Genomic DNA, 17,128 nt, shown 5'->3' with positions numbered 1-17,128 from the left:
GCAGAAAATGTAATTCATGAAACACACAGTCATCTTCCCTCTCATTTGAATACAGCTGACTGATTGGTTTACAGCTGAGGAACGGCTCGAGCGAGCAGACAGAATGTGAATCACTTGTCGTCGTGATAATGACTCAAACTTTGAGCTGTGAAGAAGGAGGAAGAGTGGAGAGAGCAATTAACGGGCTGGAATTAACAAACACGGAGGCATCGAGAGACTCTAATGGCTCCTCGGTGGAGGAGATGACTGAGCGCTGAGGCCTCCAGGAAACCTCACGACCAGACGGCTGCTGTCGCCCGATCGGCTGAAACTAATAATCACCGGTCGGGAAAAGGAATTTAGGGAAAGGAATCAGTGTTTAATCACAGGAGTTTATGACGTGTTGATGTTAAACTGTGGCTCATTCAGAAGTTTATCACGTGCAACAGAATCCTTTAACCAGCTTCAGGAGCAACGTTCACGTCACTGGAGTTAATCAGATGTTCTAGGAGGTGGCGGTTTCAGAGGAGGCTCAGTGATTCCACATGATAATATAACGTTATTAGTTATTTAAAAGGAGATCATGTAGAAATATATCTCAACCTTAAGCACGCCTCCCCCCCCTGTCTTTGTCACTTTAAATATTTGAGGTGTCCCTGGGTCCCTTGCAAGGTGCTTCACAAATTTAAATTACTATAATTATTATTCATAAATGATCCTAATTGTGATTTCAATCTCAGCAGGAAGTAAATTAAAACAAACCCTCAGAGGGCGATTGCATCAAACATCGAACCATCACCTGCTTGTTTCCCTTTGGACTTTGTCTCTCAACATAAAATCTAAAATCTACAAACCTCAACCCACAGCTGGTATTTGCTCGTGTTCCTTGTTCTGTGGTTTCACTGGCACCAGTAGAGATTCGTCTGACATCCTGACACTGCTGCAATCTAAAAGCACTTACTGGTTTTATTCTCCCCACTGGTGCCACAGCTCCCACTGCAGCGTCAGGAGTTAGTTCGTTTTCTTCTTACTTCGCCAGCAGAGAAAGTTGGTGTCATTAAATCTACACTAATATACACTGTTAATATAATGTCTTTTTATTATCATCTCATTTCTGGGTTTTACGTTATGATATTATATGATTTGAATGAAGGTAAATGTAAATGTGAAATCACAGTTTTAATGAGAAACACTTTGCACGTTGCTGCTGCTGCTGCTGCCTGGTTCGATCCTGTTGTTATTTCTCCCTGGAATCACTGACGATCACTGACGATCACTGACGATCACTAAGTTCTGCTTGTTTTTATCGCCTCCGCTGTTCGGACCTGATGAACCTTCAGTGGGAAATAAACTTTACACACATTTGATTCAGCAGCACATTGAGAAGTGAATCTTCCTCAGGGTGCTGACCGCTCCCTGCTGCACCTTCTGTGGGCTGACACAGGGGGGCAGTGTTACTACATATGGCTGTGGAGGAGCGTACACACACACACACACACACACACACACACACACACACACACAGACACACACAGTCAATAATGTAAAGGTCATTAACCCCGCCTCCCCCATGTTAGCAGATGGGACATGGATCAAACCCATTAAATCAAAACCCATGACACTGATACGTTCATACGTTTGGTATTAACTAGTGATTTGATGCCATAACAACGTGATGATTGACAGATGAGACTAACTTGTGATTGTGCAGACTCATGTGTGTGTGTGTGTGTGTCGGGAGTGTGTGTGTGTGTGTGTTTCACTGTGTACGTGTGATGCTGCATGTGCGAGTAGGTGGAGTTTGTGTGTGTTAAAGTGTGTTTATGTGTTAATGCTGTTACATGCATGAGCGTGAACACGTTGTTGAGGTGTTGGGGGGGGGGGAGTAGTTGTACACTGATGAAAATGAATGATTTGTTTTATGGTATCTGAGAGTGTGAGATTAACTAACACACACACACACACACACACACACACACACACACACACACACACACACACACACAGAGCTGTAATTCAGTGAGTATCGACACCAGAGGCAGGTGCAGACGTCTACCAGTATTTTTATGAAGTGGAGATTCACTACACGAGCCCCCGACAGCGACTGCTCCCCCCCCCCCACCTTCTGAAAAAACCTGACAAATCACCACAAAGTCCTCGATCCATCATCGATCCACCGGTGGAATCATGACGTGGGAGATGTAACAGCAGGAGGAGACGGCTGAAAGCAGGACTTTGAAACTTTCAGATAAAGGCTGCGTCCTCCTCCTCCTCCTCCTCCTCCGCCCGGGGACTGGTGCAGCTGATAGCATCTGTGCAGAGGAGGAGGTTGTTCTGACTACAGCAGCTTTTTCCTTCTCACTCAGCTCGTCCGAGTCGAGAGGAGAAATCCAGACCATCGTGTGTGAATGCTACAGATGACACTGCTTCTATCAGAGGCCTCGAGTGGAGACGTGTCCTCTGGCTCGCGGCTGCAGCTCATGAATATTATCAGCTCGTCTCGTCGTCTCCTGATGAATCTTTTCCCTAATTCGAACCTGAACGTGGTGGAAAACTGATTCTACAGCCCGAGGAAAGAGTGAGAGAAGGAAATAAAACAGCAAAGAGAAGGATCAATACTTCGACTGACATTAATCTCAGTCACGCGGCCTCCCCCTGTTTGCAGTGATGGATGTATCAGTCAATGACAGAGTCGCCTGCCAGGTTCATTTCTCATGCACACACACCCACAGTGTTTCAGCGCAGGGTGGTCGATGTGTGAGTCCACAGTTTGGATCGGGTCGGGAACATCTCTGGAACCGTTGGATTGGTTCTAATGAATCTTATCCCTGACATTTATGGTTCGAAGCCTGAGAATCGGTTCTTCATTACCAGGTCAAAGTTTGGTTTCCTTTGGTCTAAACATTAGATCTGCAAAACCATGAGTAAAAAACTCAATAAATCCTGCAGCCAAACTCACATTTGGAAATTTCCTTTGTGTTTGGTGTGAACACAGCGTTAGAAGAAGTCATTAAAAACCAGAGTTTATCTCCAAAACTCAGCAGGAAACTTTAAAAACATAAAGAATTCTAAACAGAGTTCGTTAAAGCAGCAGTTTGTTTGGTTCAGGAAGCCGGGGATCCTGGGTAATATCCACCGTTCAGTTGTGTTTCAGTTCAGTGAGTCAGAGCTCCACTCAACACACAAACAGGCTTTTCTATCAGTCACCACGTTCGACTGCAGGGGGCGCTGTTGCTCAGTCCAAATGACAAAGTGTTGCTTTAACTCTCTCTGGTGACAGGTATGAGCAGAGAGGAGTTTCTGATTCTACAAACACAACCCTGACAACCACCCGATGCACAAACAGATGTAGCTTAGAGACGACTCTGCTGATAAATGAAGAAACATGCTGAGTCACCGCTGATGAGATCCTGCCAGCGACGCAGGAGGAGGAGGAGGAGGAGGAGCAGGAGGAGGAGGAGGAGGAGAGAAGTGGCGAAAGCTTGTGACGAGGCAGCAGCAGGGAACATGTGGTTCTGTCAGAATAAGAGGAGCTGGAGGGCGAATGCAACATGTTACTTAAAATACATATTCTCCTTTTTGGCTTAGTTCTATAAAATAATGTGGGTTTAGCTAAACAAGAACGAGAATACCAAACACGAGGTTCATTACAACGACCTAAAGTGACAGAAACCATCTTTATCTATCTGCTAACATGGAGGAGCTGCCAGATGTGGCTGTGTGTGCAGATGTTTGTTGGTTCCCTTTGTGAAGCTCTATTTATCGTCCGTTTTTAAAGGAGCTACTCAGATAAAGTTATTATAACGTTTTTTGGGGGGGCAAGCGGTCACGTCATCCGTCTCCGCACACCGCCTGTGGCTTTGACAGATTTGTGTATGATCTCGTGAAACACGGCCTTCTACAAACATTTCCAAAAACCGAAGTTGAAACGTCAAGCGGAGCCGCTGGTGGCGGTTTTAAGTGCTTTACTGAATAATGTGTTTTGGGCAATTAGGTATTTTCCGTCACAGACTGCATGGAAGTGCACTTTAAAATGAGTTTCACACTTATTCCCTTATTTCAAAAAGGTTTTCTCTGTAATTATCAGCCGTCAACTGGATTAACCTCGGGCGATCTGCTCCACAGCTCTCATTACATTTCCTCCATCCATCCCATCTCCCTCTCTCTCTCTCTCTCTCTCTCTCTCTCTCTCTCTCTCTCTCTCTCTCTCTCTCTCTCTCTCTCCATCCGTCTGTCTATCATCTCAAGCACAATAATTAATTTCCTCCTGTGATTAAGGATTTATACGTTAATCTCGGTAATTTCTCAAACGCAACGTGAAGCTTCTATTACCTGATTATTTTTCTGGGAGAATGACTGTCACCAAATGATCTTGAATCTGTTCCTGTTCCAGATGATAAGACAAAATAAAACTGTTTTTTTCTCCTATCACTTGTGGACTGCTGCGGATTCTCATTATCTCCGGGGCCATTTTTCTCGGCGGGGCTCCAACACAACACGGGGGCGTTTTCCTCCGCCTGCTCCACGCCATTTTTCTCTCTCATCACATCTCGTCCACTCGGTATTGACTCGCTCATTGATTCAGCGGCCCACACTCCCTCCTTCCATCTCACTCCCCTAATCTCTATGAGTCCACCTCTCTACCTGTTTACTCTAATCCCTCCATCTTGCAATTTCTTTTCTTTCCTGTTCTCACGTCTCCACCCTCAATCAGAGAGGCCTTTTCTCTCCCTTCATCTCAGCAATCGTTCCTTTTCCTCCACCTCTTTGTAAATCTTCTCATCACTCGTGGCTTTGGGAATCGGAGTCCTAAGTGGTTTCATTAGTGTGAGCGATTGCAGGCTGATGCTGGAAAGCAGAGGGTGGTCACTGTATTTAATGCAAGCGAATCCACAGAAGTAAACCTCATTAAAGTGTAATGGGAACTACAAACGGAATGGATTGACAAAGTGTCAAAGTGTCCCAGCAAAGTTTTGAACAGGCCTAAAGTTTCTGTTCGTCCACATTCGAGGCACGAAATGAAGGCAGAGCCGGGAGACATTTCAAAATCCACTGACCAACAGTGGATTTGACCCATGTGTTCTCTACTGTCCCTTTTATTGTGAAATGTGAGGTGCTTTGTTTTGTAGGATTAAAGAAGAATGATTGTGTAAATATGGATGAAGCAGTAAAGAGCGAAATCTGTATTTGTATCTTTTATTAAATCAATTAACAGAACATGTCATAGTTCGATGTGTGATACTTCGTGTGTGTGACATTAACATTTGAAATCACAGAGATGAAACAAACTAAAATGCATTAATACAACAGTCAACGCTACAGATCCGTCCCTGAAGAAGACGAAGTCACATCACTGGAGTATTTTTCCAACACCTGGAAAAGAAGAAGAAGCAATTATCATTATTCCATCTCCCCGGGTCGATGCACTCCCATCGATTGTGTTGTCTGCGCAGCGTTAGCGTTACGTTAGTGTTCATCTTCCCTCGTCCCTCCACCTGAGTCTGAACCCTGCGATCGGACGTGTCTTTCCAGGAAGACGAGGACAGGTCGAGCAGATGCATCGTCCCTCTGAGGTCTGTCCGACTCCAACCTGACAAACCAGTGGATGTTTCAGCTCTGCCTGATACCTGATGTCACCGAGAACATAAATCTGGAAATGTGCCGACTCACGACAGGAGCTGCGGCCCTGTGGCTTCATCACTCAGGCTGCTCAACACCTAATATGATCGTCCGTCACGTGGCCGTCTGGGCCTCTGATTGGAGCTGATCCGCTGCCGATGGCCGGCCCCCTCACTCACTTCACATCTGTGTCAAAGGCGGAAGCCGGCGGGGACCAGGGTGAACTCGACGATTCAGTTAATTAGTCACAAAAGTGAACAAACGCTCGCTGACAGCGTCTCGTCTCATCTGATCCGACAGGACTCGGCTACCGAGCGGCAGCTTAAGTAAACGCTGGTGATAAAACACGCAGCTGCTGCCTCGGAGCAGGACCTTTAAAAAGGAAGTGTCCACCTGCTGGAACGGGACGGGACTCCTGAAGTGTTCGGATTCTGAGACGTTTAGGTTTTACAACGTGAAGAGTTCATCTCTTGTAAAGCAAAGCAGATACAGATGACCCCAGCCCAAGGCCCAGGGGGGCAAAGGTCACGCAAACGTTGCTTAAATGGGATCAAGTACGATTTATTATGTATAAATATCTGTTGAAAACACATTTCAAATTGTCCTCTGCTCCCCTCGTCCCCTCTGCTGCTGCGGACGTGCAGAACTAGAAGCTATGAGCTAAATCAAAATGCTGAGTCACCAACAACCAGATCTTTTTTCCCCTGTTGTTTAGTTTTGAGATAAAATGAGGAATGTGCCTGTCACCGGCAACGGAAGTTGGTTTTGAGTTAACTGTTAAAATAAGATAACCCCACATATTTAGATGTTCACTGTAGGTTTATTCCAGCGGAGGCAGGTAACGTATGAATATCAACCGAGCCGGTGTTTACTTTCTTCACCGACACAGACACAAGTGAAAAGACGGCATCAATCCCAGCTCGGCTTTCAGAGGCAAGATGAGACGACTGAGAGAAAAGAAAGACAACGCGATGGAGACGAGAGACGAAGAGCAGGCACAGCGTCGGCCTCGTGTCTCCGTGCTGCTGAAACACGGCAGGTTCTAATTACCACTGAGATATGTGCTCCTCTGTAATTACTGTGGGACTTAAAGGCTCAATTTCACATGAACCTGGTATAATTACACTCATGTGCTACAACCGTGAGAATACATCACTGAAGAAAGAACATTTTGTATTATTTGAGATTCATTTCCATGATTCTAAGTGACTTTGTCCCCCCCCCCCGTCTGTTTGTTTGTTGTTTGTTTGTTTGTTTGTGAGCAAGATTACACAAAGAAACTACTGGTCGTGTGTTTCAGGGAAGTTTGGTTTGGATCAGGAGGCAGATTCAGGATTCATCTTCACTTTCTTCAACATTTTCATTGATTTCTCAGAGAATAATTCATGCATCTTGATGAAAAACCAATCAGACACATTGAGGGGGACAGCATTCATTCATTCATGGAGTCATGTTTGTGTGTCTGTGCAGCTGCAGACAGTTGTGGACTCACAACTGTCTGGTTAATAACAAAATATTGATTATAGCTGCTTTAAAGTACAGAGGCATCGATCGTCTCTTCCGAGTCCAGTCGAAAGAACAAAAGAGTCAAAGTTTATCTCTAAGCTGAAAAAGTTTCTACTTCCCTGAAACATCCAACAAATAAAAGAAAAAAATATCAATCTCAGCAGTCCTGCCGCTCGCTGCTCAGCTGCGTCTTCACGCCGCGTCCGTCTATGGGGAAGCTGACGGGGACAATAACCACCACGACCTCCTGGGCTTTTGGTTTACATTTTATTTGACAAGACAATGATCTGAAAAACATGTACAATAGGTTTCCCAAAAAAAGCATAAATGAAAACCGATCAGTGATAAACAAATTAAAAAAGAAAATGAAAGAAAATCCATGAAACACAAAAATATGATTACACCTCCAGTGTTTTCTCCTGTTTTTCTTGTAGCATCATCGATGTCAAACGCATCCTGTGTGTGTGTGTTTCCCTCTTTCATCATCCGTCCGACTGTCAGACGAGAGATGTGAGAATTGAAGAGCTAAAAATAAAATAAAGAAGGCACGTCTGGCTGCGTGATGAGAAGCTGGGATGTCGATGGATGAATGAGAGAGAACGGAGAGGGAGAAAGAAACAACGAGGGAGAGGATTCAGACCGAGACATTCACAGCTCGTGTTTCTGGCTTCGAACCCTCGGCCCCAAGATGCGACACGGCACCACGTGAGGTCTCCGCCCTTCCACCACGCCACCTTCTCTCAGCTGCGGACACGTGAGGTTAATGGACGAACGCGACCTGCTCACTGGGTTCAGGCTGCGTCTCCGCAATTTCCGCCTCAGGCCTGTTTTTCCTGGAGAAGTTAAGATTTTAATTCGAGATACGTCCAGAACGAAGCGACTCTATGAAACGTGACGCTCTGGATAAGACTGATCCCCCGAATGAGACCAAACTCATAACCCACCGCTCGCTGAGTCACTCTCCAACATAATGGATCCCGATGATTGTCTGTCTGCTCAATCCCTCCAGCGCAGCCCGCCAGCAAAACACATCAAACACATTAATCCACAGGAAACTACACATTCATTCATTTTGGGAAATTAATTTGCAGACAAAAGAGCGGTTGAGTTTTTAGTTCAGTGGCCGTGCTCGTCTGACACTGCACCAGGTTCGTGAGTCAAAAAGCCAAATACTTGTCATGGGAGGCGTCGACTCTTCTTGCAAAACAAGGAAATAGCTTTTATTCCCCCCCCCCCATAGGTCCATGCAGCATGCAGACGTTCCCTTTGAAGTAAACACCTCAGACTCAAGAAGTAGACGCACGTAGAAGACGTATACACACAGGTTGGTGTTATACAAGTCCCTCTTTATCCTGGAATTCAAACTGCGGAGTCACATTATCAGATAAACACGTATTGCAGCTGAAAAACAAACCGATTTCCACAACGAGGCTCGGCTGCGTTGAGGTGACTCTGACCGAAATCAGCAAAAATAAAAGGCAAAAGCCTAAAAACCCTATTTCGAATGATGAGTGATCAACAAGTCAGCCTCTCCACCAAAGCCAGTGATGGTTATAGATGTTGCATGATTGTCATAGATCATAAAACATAAAAATGTTGCATTCGGAGTCGACCACGCAGAACGTGAACTTCCTGTTTTCTGCTTGTTATCTATTCAGTCCTCTAACGCTTCGTTCTTATGATTTTCTTATTCTACGAATGTTTCTCCCGGCACCTCCTGCATATGTGCTCCAGTCCGCCGTCCCGCCGCCAACGCACCACTTCTCAGAGTTGAGGTCACGGGATGAAGCCGCTCTGTGGGGCCGCGTTTCCTGATCAAAGCTAAAGATGAAAAACACGGGCGCCTGCCGAGCCGTCGCGCACAAACACCGAGAAATTTAAAAAAAAATCACCACTCTCTCAACTCAAGTTGTTCTGGTGCTCGTGGTGTGTGTGACGGTGACGGATGCAATGAGACAGAGATAGAAAAACAAAAACAAAAAAGAAACATTTTCTTTTTGACATTCAAAAATGTTTTTACAAATGAAGGAGATTATTCCGCAAACAGCCTTGGGAAAAGTGTTTCAACAAGCCACCGATCATGCCATGCAGAGTAATATGAACAAGGAGTAAAATCCACACCCATCGTTTTTTTATATATATACTCAAATAAAATATTTTAGTATTAAGTGACGACCTCTGTGTACCAGTGAAAAGTAAAATAGTAATATACACTTCTTTTTTTTTTTTTTTTGATACTCGCTCAATTTTGACATTTAACAAACTTCCATCCCCTGTACAGAGGCACTGAGAACACCTACACTTCATTATTTTTTTTTTTATGTGTACACATGTCACCAACAATATATTATTCATCAATATTTACACCGTTCACCATTTGGTACCATCGGGCGTCGAGAGACCAAGTTCGGATTCGGCCCGGCGTCCTGTTCCCTTTTGTTTTTTTTTTGTTGTTTTTGCCGGTTTTTGCTTCCAAGTCGAGAAATCGGCTCAAATGCAAAACGCATATTTTCCCCGCAGGTGAAAAGTCCTGCATACATCAGAGCGTGAGGCCACTTTAATCAGGTAAAATGGCTGTAATGGCAGTAGTCCTCTGATGTATGCTGAGCATGTTCACTACATTCCTCACTGTGCTTCCCCAACCGCTACACCGTGAGTTATTAGACTGAATACAAACATCGGTGTGTGTGTGTGTGTGTGTGTGTGTGTGTGTGTGTGCTTTGCAGTGAACCACAACTCCTGCAATCAAACCACAGCAGATATGAATGAATCTTAATCACGTAAGGTTGCCAGGTAACGTGGGTTCACTGGTTTGTGCGAACGAGCAGCGCCGCCGGGCGCCGCCGGCGGTCCGGGGGGCGGACGAGGCCCGTGGACGATGTGGTAAAGCGGAATGTTTGTTCATTGGACCGTAGACAAGAGAGGGAAAGGCTGTTTTTTTTTTTTGGAATTATTGTCGATTAATAACTGAAATACGTTGAAACATCTGGAGTGATTAACTGAAGCCGCCTACGGAGCCAGACGATCGGGGTTTTGGATTCGCCGGGACCGAATTCGGCGGAATGTAATTCAAACCCAACCGACCGCGGCGGCAAAAGGGAACTTTGAATGGATTTCAAAGATTTCATTTTTTTTAAAGGCTGCCACTGATGTTTTATCCTTTTATGTTCATTTAAAGAGGGAAAAAGGTTTCAAATCACTTTCCTACGGCTGTAAACAGAAAACTTTGTATATTCATGGCACAAAATGTTGCATAAAATCTGTCACACTGGATTCACAGGAAACTCTGCTGGGTTTGAACAGCGTGTGTTAATTAGCTGAGGGGGGGGGGGGGGGGTGTTCCAGTTCACCTACATTGCGACGCCTCTCACTCGTGTAATTAACATATTGTAAACGCCCGCCTCATCATACGCAACGCTCACATGATTTCAATGGCTGCGTGGCTCGTCAGATATCACGAACTACTGTCTGTGCATGATGATTAAAACGATATCTTGTGTTTCATTAGGATTATTTGAAATGCAGTAATAATGAAGACTATACGAATCCTTTAGATTTAAAGATTTAAAAACCCACAGCTCCCAGTAAACGAGTCGAGTAAAGAAAAACGAACCCAAAATGTCATCACGTGTAAGTTTCAACTTGGCCTTTGCTTTTCATGCAGATTTAGGTGACCTGGAACTCGCCCACACGCCCGTGACGCGGTGCCCTGGTCGCCACGGCTACACGTACATGGCGGGAGACACAAAGCTCTCGCCGCGACAGATGTTGGCAGGCGGTGGCTCGTGGCTGGATGAATCCAAGTCGTTGCCGCGGTGACCGTCGATGTTGTCGTATTTGTCCAGATCGACCATGACTGGAGGGGCGCCGCCGTTCAGGGCGCCGGTCGTCTCGTCGTCCAGGTTCTGCAGAGTTGAACACAGCCGGGTTCTGTTAGTCGACTTCATCAGGAATATAATAGATTTACAGAATATAATGTACGTAAGTAAATCAGACCAAAGCAACAGAGGAAGCTCAAACATGAAAGGAAACTAGCTCCAAATCGTAAACTGCAACAAACACAGAAAAAGGAAAATTAATTTTGAAATGATGGTAATGGTTTTTCATGTAATTTTATGGCTTTATACTTATGATTTTATTCTGAAATTCTCAGATGTCTCTCTCTTTAAGTGACCCAGTACTTCATCATAGTAATTTTACACAGTTAAACAGTAATAACAGATTGACTGGTACCGAGTTAAAGAGCCGTGACGTCCCTGAGACACTTCAGATACAGCACAGAGCCCACTGGGACTGTGTGTGTGTCTGTGTGTGTGTCTGTGGCTGTGTGTGTGTGTCTGTGTGTGTGTGTGTGTTATTCACCGTGACAGGCTCTCTCCCTGTGGGCTCGTAGTAAACCTCTCCCGGGCTGAGAGGAGCCGTCTCTGTGGCCGTGGGAGGCTCTGATGGTTTGTTCAGCTACACACAAAAACCCCATCGACACAGGGAGGTGAACAAAACAGAAAACAACACAATCAAACAAAACCGAGGGGACAAGAGGAATAATAAATAACTTCACGGTGACGAGATAACAGCTGTGAAATAACACAGCCACAAATACACGGATGAATTCCCACTGCAGTATTCTAGATATTCTGGGTTTGGTATGACCAATATGACCATAAATGAATGTGAGTTAACTTTAACTGGGTCTGTGATTCTTTACATCAACTCCTCTTGTCTAATAAACACTAATTCACTGTGTCAGGATCCTGTCAGTGATTATTTATCATCTGTAAATATCACAGGGGCCACTGCTCAGGTTCAAGTTCATTTATCTCTTTATCATTTTATAATGTGTGTCTGTTTAACATCCATTGAGACTTTATACTTTATACATACAATCGAGAGAGAGGAGGAGAGGAGACAAGAGGAGAGGAGGAGGGAGGAGATAAGAGGAGAGGAGGGAGGAGATAAGAGGAGAGGAGGGAGGAGATAAGAGGAGAGGAGGGAGGAGAGGAGGAGGGAGGAGAGAGCTCTCCTAATGGAGCTCTTTACAAGCCGAGCTAATTATTTCGACACACAAGCCAACTTAGATCTCTAATCAATAGCCATTAGCCCCATTATGACTGTCCAAATGGACTGTGTGTCTGTGTGTGTGTGTGTGTGTGTGTGTGTGTGTGTGTGTGTGTGTGTGTGTGTGTGTGTGTGTGTACAGTATAATCAGCCCCAGTAAAGATGGATCCGAAGCCACGTCGAACACTCACCATCTCTGTGGAGCTGCCGGCCTTCACCGGGGGAGGGGGCTTGTGCTTGGGAGGGCCGCTGATTGGACAAAACACAGAGATAATGTGATATTGATCCGCGCTTCGCTAACACGTCAGATTTCTCTTTTTTTTAATTCAGATTAGAAACAATACTGCGAAGAAATTTGGAAAAAGGAAACACGTGAACAGGCAGAGCTGGAGATAAACGCTCTGAGGCGTTGAAGGGCTGAAAACCACCAGCGTGTGTGAATCTGAATCTGGATCCACTGACTTTAATGTGCTTTCTTAAGGAGACGGTGGGTTCGAGCTCTGTGAGTCCATTCTACTTTAAATTATTAATAATCAGATGAAATACAGGAAGCACTGAAATCCAATAAAAAGGAGGCGTGTCCTGTTTATCTACAGTAGTAATACAATTGGTTTAGAGTCAGTGGGTCACGTGACATGGACGCGTTCGAGAAATATATCTTTTTTTTAAATATTAATACTCATTTAAAAGAGAAAACACACTGAAATAATGGTGCAATAATATCTGTCAGTGACACTGGAGCTATTCATGCAGTTGTGTCCCATTTAAAACAGGAATTTATTGACGGTCAGTGATTCAGAGTGAATGTCAAAGTTTTATATTAATAATAAAAAACCTCCAGAGGGAAATTAAACACTGAAAAAACATCATACGTCTCCTTGAAGGAAACGAGTTTCCCCACATTATGAATCATTCTCTGTTTGCACTGCACCTACAGTAAAAGCTCCGACCCTGAACTTTGCAATCATCGGTTTCTAATTGCTTGTAATTCTTTTTTAATCTCAGTAAACTCGACCTTGTTGTGCTGCTGCATCACTTTCTAATCACAAGAGCATCCAGCGACATCACTGCAACATAAATATGAGACTGATTAACCTCCTGGAGGGAAACTACCAGCGTGTGACACGTGTTTGTTAATTCACTACACAGGCCGGTCTCCTACAGGGAACCTCCGTTTGGAAAATCACCTTTTAAAGGTGGAATTAAAGGTTTAATAAATTCTAAATTTACAGCTGCAGCCCCGGGGGAAGGGAAGGGACGGGGAGGGGAGGGGAGGACATTTTGGGAGTAAAACCTCCAGGCGGTCTCGTGCTATAAACTTCAGGTCAGGATTTGCCGCCGAGGTTCCTCTGCCGCGGCTCCTCGTGACGTGCAATAAGTTTTTAATGAGCCTCAGACCCGTGGGGGGATATTAATTCTGCTCGGGAGGTTAAACAAACGATGGAGTAGATGAAGACTTACTCTGCATCTTCCTGGTGCTTGCGGACGAAGAAGATGACGCCGCCGACGATGGCGATGAAGACAAGGACGCCGAGGATGCCGCCGACAATGGCACCTGTCGGGGGGCCTGGGGTGATTGGTCTCTGCTCTTCTTCAGTGGGCGAGAGACAAAGAAAAGAGAGGAGAGACAGGAGTTTTATTAGCAGGTCATTTAAATTTTCATGTGGTGCTAATGTTTGTATCTTTATGTGTTTTCCTGCTGAAGTTGGTGTGGGAGAGAACAGCAGCCTGTGTTTATGTGATCGAGCCGCGTTTCATTATTAACCGCGGCCGAGCTAAACGCGTAAAACAAACAACAAACAGATAAAACAACACACTTTAATGGGAGTAAAATGAGCCGTCGTGATGAATCCCTGGAGAAAACCTAACGTGAAAGCAGGAGATCGAGAGTCAAGTTGCTCTCGTGCGTGTTTTTCTGAAGTGACATCGAAAGCAAAGAACTCAGTGTGAGTTGTGGTGGAATGAAAGCGGCGCTCAGCCTCCTCCCTCGTTCGCTAACGCACGTGAACGCCGTGAATCTTGAAAAGCGGCTTCGCACCAGCCGAGTCTCAGGCTGACCTCGACACCTCGCCGCAATTAAGAGCCTGTTGTGTGATTTGTGGGGGGCGGCCAGGCGTCTAAACCGACTGTAAACGCCTCTCAGAGCAGGATTCCTTTCGTTTATTGAGAAGAAGGCGGCCGACAGCACAACAAGCAGCGTGGACGGTTCTGCACCGTCACTGACGATAACAAGGATTTCACCAGACAGATCAGAGACGGGGTTGAATCCTTCTCACCGGTTGTTTGTTCTGGGTTTTTTTGTTGTTGTTAAACTGCATTTAAGCACCAACACTTCAATAACAACACTCCACTGGGTTTCATACAGAGACAATAACAAGTTATGATTTCCACCGTTTAGCTTCAGCTGCTGGTTGGGAGAGGATTCACCTGAGGATGATGCCATTAACCCCCCTGAAGATGTATGATATAAATGCACATGAATATAAATATGGTGCTGATTGCATCGCTGGTTACTTGGGATTAGTGTGTTTTTTTAAAAAAGTGAGATGAAGTTAAGCTTTAAAAGAAAATAAAAAAAGAGTTGTGGAGATTGTGAGTAAGATCACGTGAAGCCTGGCTGCACTTCTTCCTCCTGGCCAACAGGGGGCGTTCTGTCACAAGTTTATAGAGTCTAGTCAATGAGATGGATGGACACAATGACGGTGAAGCCAAGACAGATGGAGGGAGGAGGCAGAGAAAGAGAGAGTGACACCAGCCCTTTCAGCACACACACACACACACACACACACACACACACACACACACACACACACACACACACACACACACACACACACACACACACACACACACACACACACACACACACACACACACACAAAGCATGGGAATTGAACCAAGGTTTGAGCCTAAAAGACGGATGAGATGAAGCCGTGAGTTTCTCTGAGGGCAGATGTCAAGCTGGTGTTAATAACCTCTCACACTCTCTCACACACTCTCACACTCTCACACTCTCTCACTCATCACAGCCCTGAATAGAGACAGAGCATCAAACCATTGTCTTCATAACACACAGCCGCTCTTCACTCTGCAGCAAAAACCAGGGGCGTGAAACTGAGTCCAGCAGCGATGACTGCGTTCCACCTGTTTTCACGAGTGGGTTGAACACGAGTTTGCGTTTCGGCAGGCGGACAAAACCTCACAGAGCTCGTCCCGCAGAGTCCAGCAGTGAATGAGGACGCTGCAGGGACACAGTGGACGATGCGTCAGATCCAAACCGCGACTTTCCTCTGTTCGCAGTCGGAGTTTGTTTGAACATCTGTCAAAATGTAGGAGGAACTTGTACGATTGTGAACAGCTGAAGTTGTGTTGCTTGGTTTTTTATTGCTGCCAGGTCTTCATGGTGGAGGGGGGGGGGGGGGGGCTCTGTGTGCGCCACCTGGAAGATTATGTACTTCTGCACAAGGAGAAAGTGCATTTATCCAATTTCATCCAATTTCATCCAATTTCACTACTTTCCTGCACCAGGTAGATGGAGGGAAATGGTTTTAATTGGTCTCTTAACCTCTTATTGATCAGGCTCGTTTCTCACGCACCTGACGTGCCTCACATTAATAGTGTACGTCTCTACAGGGTCTATATGAATAATCTCTGTATCTATATATAAAGGTAACATTCTGCAGAGGCGTAAGCATCAGTACAAATGATACCGGTTCCGAGTAAATGAAGACGGAATACAGCATAAACGATTCTAGGATGAATGTTCTCTATTCCCTGAACTCTGTAGCGATCCACAGCACAACATCCGAACTGAGCCAAACGTGACGGTGACAAAGTGAAGCAGAGCAGAGTCACACAGCTTTCAGAGGAGGCGTGTAGGCGTCATCTCCAAATGGCAGTTTTTGGCAGAAACATGTGCCGTTGGAGATTTCTCATTATAAAACTCATTTATTCTCCCTGTGCTAGTGCGAGTATTTAAATACAACTGTGTATCAAATAAAACGGAGATAAAAGCTCTTTGTGCAGAACTCGAGGACGATATCTCCCGAGTCTCTTTGCCAGAACAACAATATTTCTCCACACTAAACTATGTCACGTACAGATTTTGCAATAGACGGGGACTTTCCAGAAATCTCCGTCTGCCTGTGGCTCGAGAACCGTTCGTCGTATCTGCAGCGTCCTTGGCACAGATATTGTTCAAGGCCCAAAGAAGTGCAGGGTCGAATTTGGTGCGATATAAATAAACTCATCAACGTAAGGGACGTTCAAGGCAACGGCAACAACATCGTATTCTACAGTTCTGGGTTCTACGCACTGATTTCAAAGTCAAAGTGGAAAACGATCCTGGATCCACTCTAATATTTGATGAGTTCTTCTTCGGGTCGTTTCCTGCCCATCGACAACATTTAATAGAAATCTGTTGTGTAGATTTTGAGTAATCCTGCTGACAAACACACAAACAAATCTCGTGGGCAGACACAACCACCAACCGTTAACTTTTCAGATTTCCCATGGTGCATTAGTGCCACACACCCACTCGCTCTCCCTGTTTGTCCCCGTCTCAACAGAAGTTGTGTGTTGTTTTGCTGCAGCCACAAACCGCAGACAACAGCACATTTCACTTTCATTTACTTCCGTCCATTAGATTCCGTCTTTGTCTAACACGCGGCTCGATTTCCTCGTCAGTGAGTTAACGCTGGTTCCTGCCGGAGTTGTCGAATATTTATGAATTATCAAACATTTATACTGTTAAATCAATTGCGCCGGCTTCCTGCTGAAGCATTGCTTTTTAGATTTAAAAAGTCAGTGAGTGGGAATTCGCCTGGCGTCCGCTCCTGCAGACCTTCGCTCGCGCGCCGCTCGATGCGTTTGTGTCAATTTCTCATTCCAGCCCCTGGTAGCAGATCAGCCCAAATCTGCAGCGGTAATGTTATTATCTAAGTGATACTCGAGTGGTGAGAAATTGCCG

The 17,128-nt window shown here is 45.2% G+C and overlaps 2 protein-coding genes across 3 annotated transcripts in view; both read right to left on the bottom strand.

Moving 5' to 3' along the window:
• LOC117770959 (tapasin-like) overlaps window positions 1-17,128 on the bottom strand; it is a 1,175,540-nt gene that overhangs the window by 764,316 nt on the left and 394,096 nt on the right. The gene's annotated exons all lie outside the window — the stretch shown is intronic.
• Window positions 9,238-17,128, bottom strand: part of pvrl2l (PVR cell adhesion molecule related 2 like) — a 220,870-nt gene continuing 212,979 nt past the window's right edge. Inside the window, exons 7-10 of one of the 2 annotated variants that reach the window (XM_034600878.1) lie at window positions 13,621-13,750; window positions 12,351-12,408; window positions 11,467-11,562; window positions 9,238-11,009 (exon numbers count right to left, since the gene is read on the bottom strand). In XM_034600878.1, coding sequence (XP_034456769.1) covers window positions 10,827-11,009; window positions 11,467-11,562; window positions 12,351-12,408; window positions 13,621-13,750 — 467 coding nt within the window. In that variant the 3' untranslated portion in view covers window positions 9,238-10,826. Of the gene's footprint in view, window positions 11,010-11,466; window positions 11,563-12,350; window positions 12,409-13,620; window positions 13,754-17,128 lie in introns of both variants that reach the window. The other variant, XM_034600877.1, reaches the window with a different exon arrangement.

Source organism: Hippoglossus hippoglossus, chromosome 11 (assembly GCF_009819705.1).
Source record: "Hippoglossus hippoglossus isolate fHipHip1 chromosome 11, fHipHip1.pri, whole genome shotgun sequence".
Classification (NCBI taxonomy): domain Eukaryota; kingdom Metazoa; phylum Chordata; class Actinopteri; order Pleuronectiformes; family Pleuronectidae; genus Hippoglossus; species Hippoglossus hippoglossus.
The sequence above is the reverse complement of the archived record's forward strand: the minus strand, read 5'-3'. Positions and strand labels throughout refer to the sequence as shown.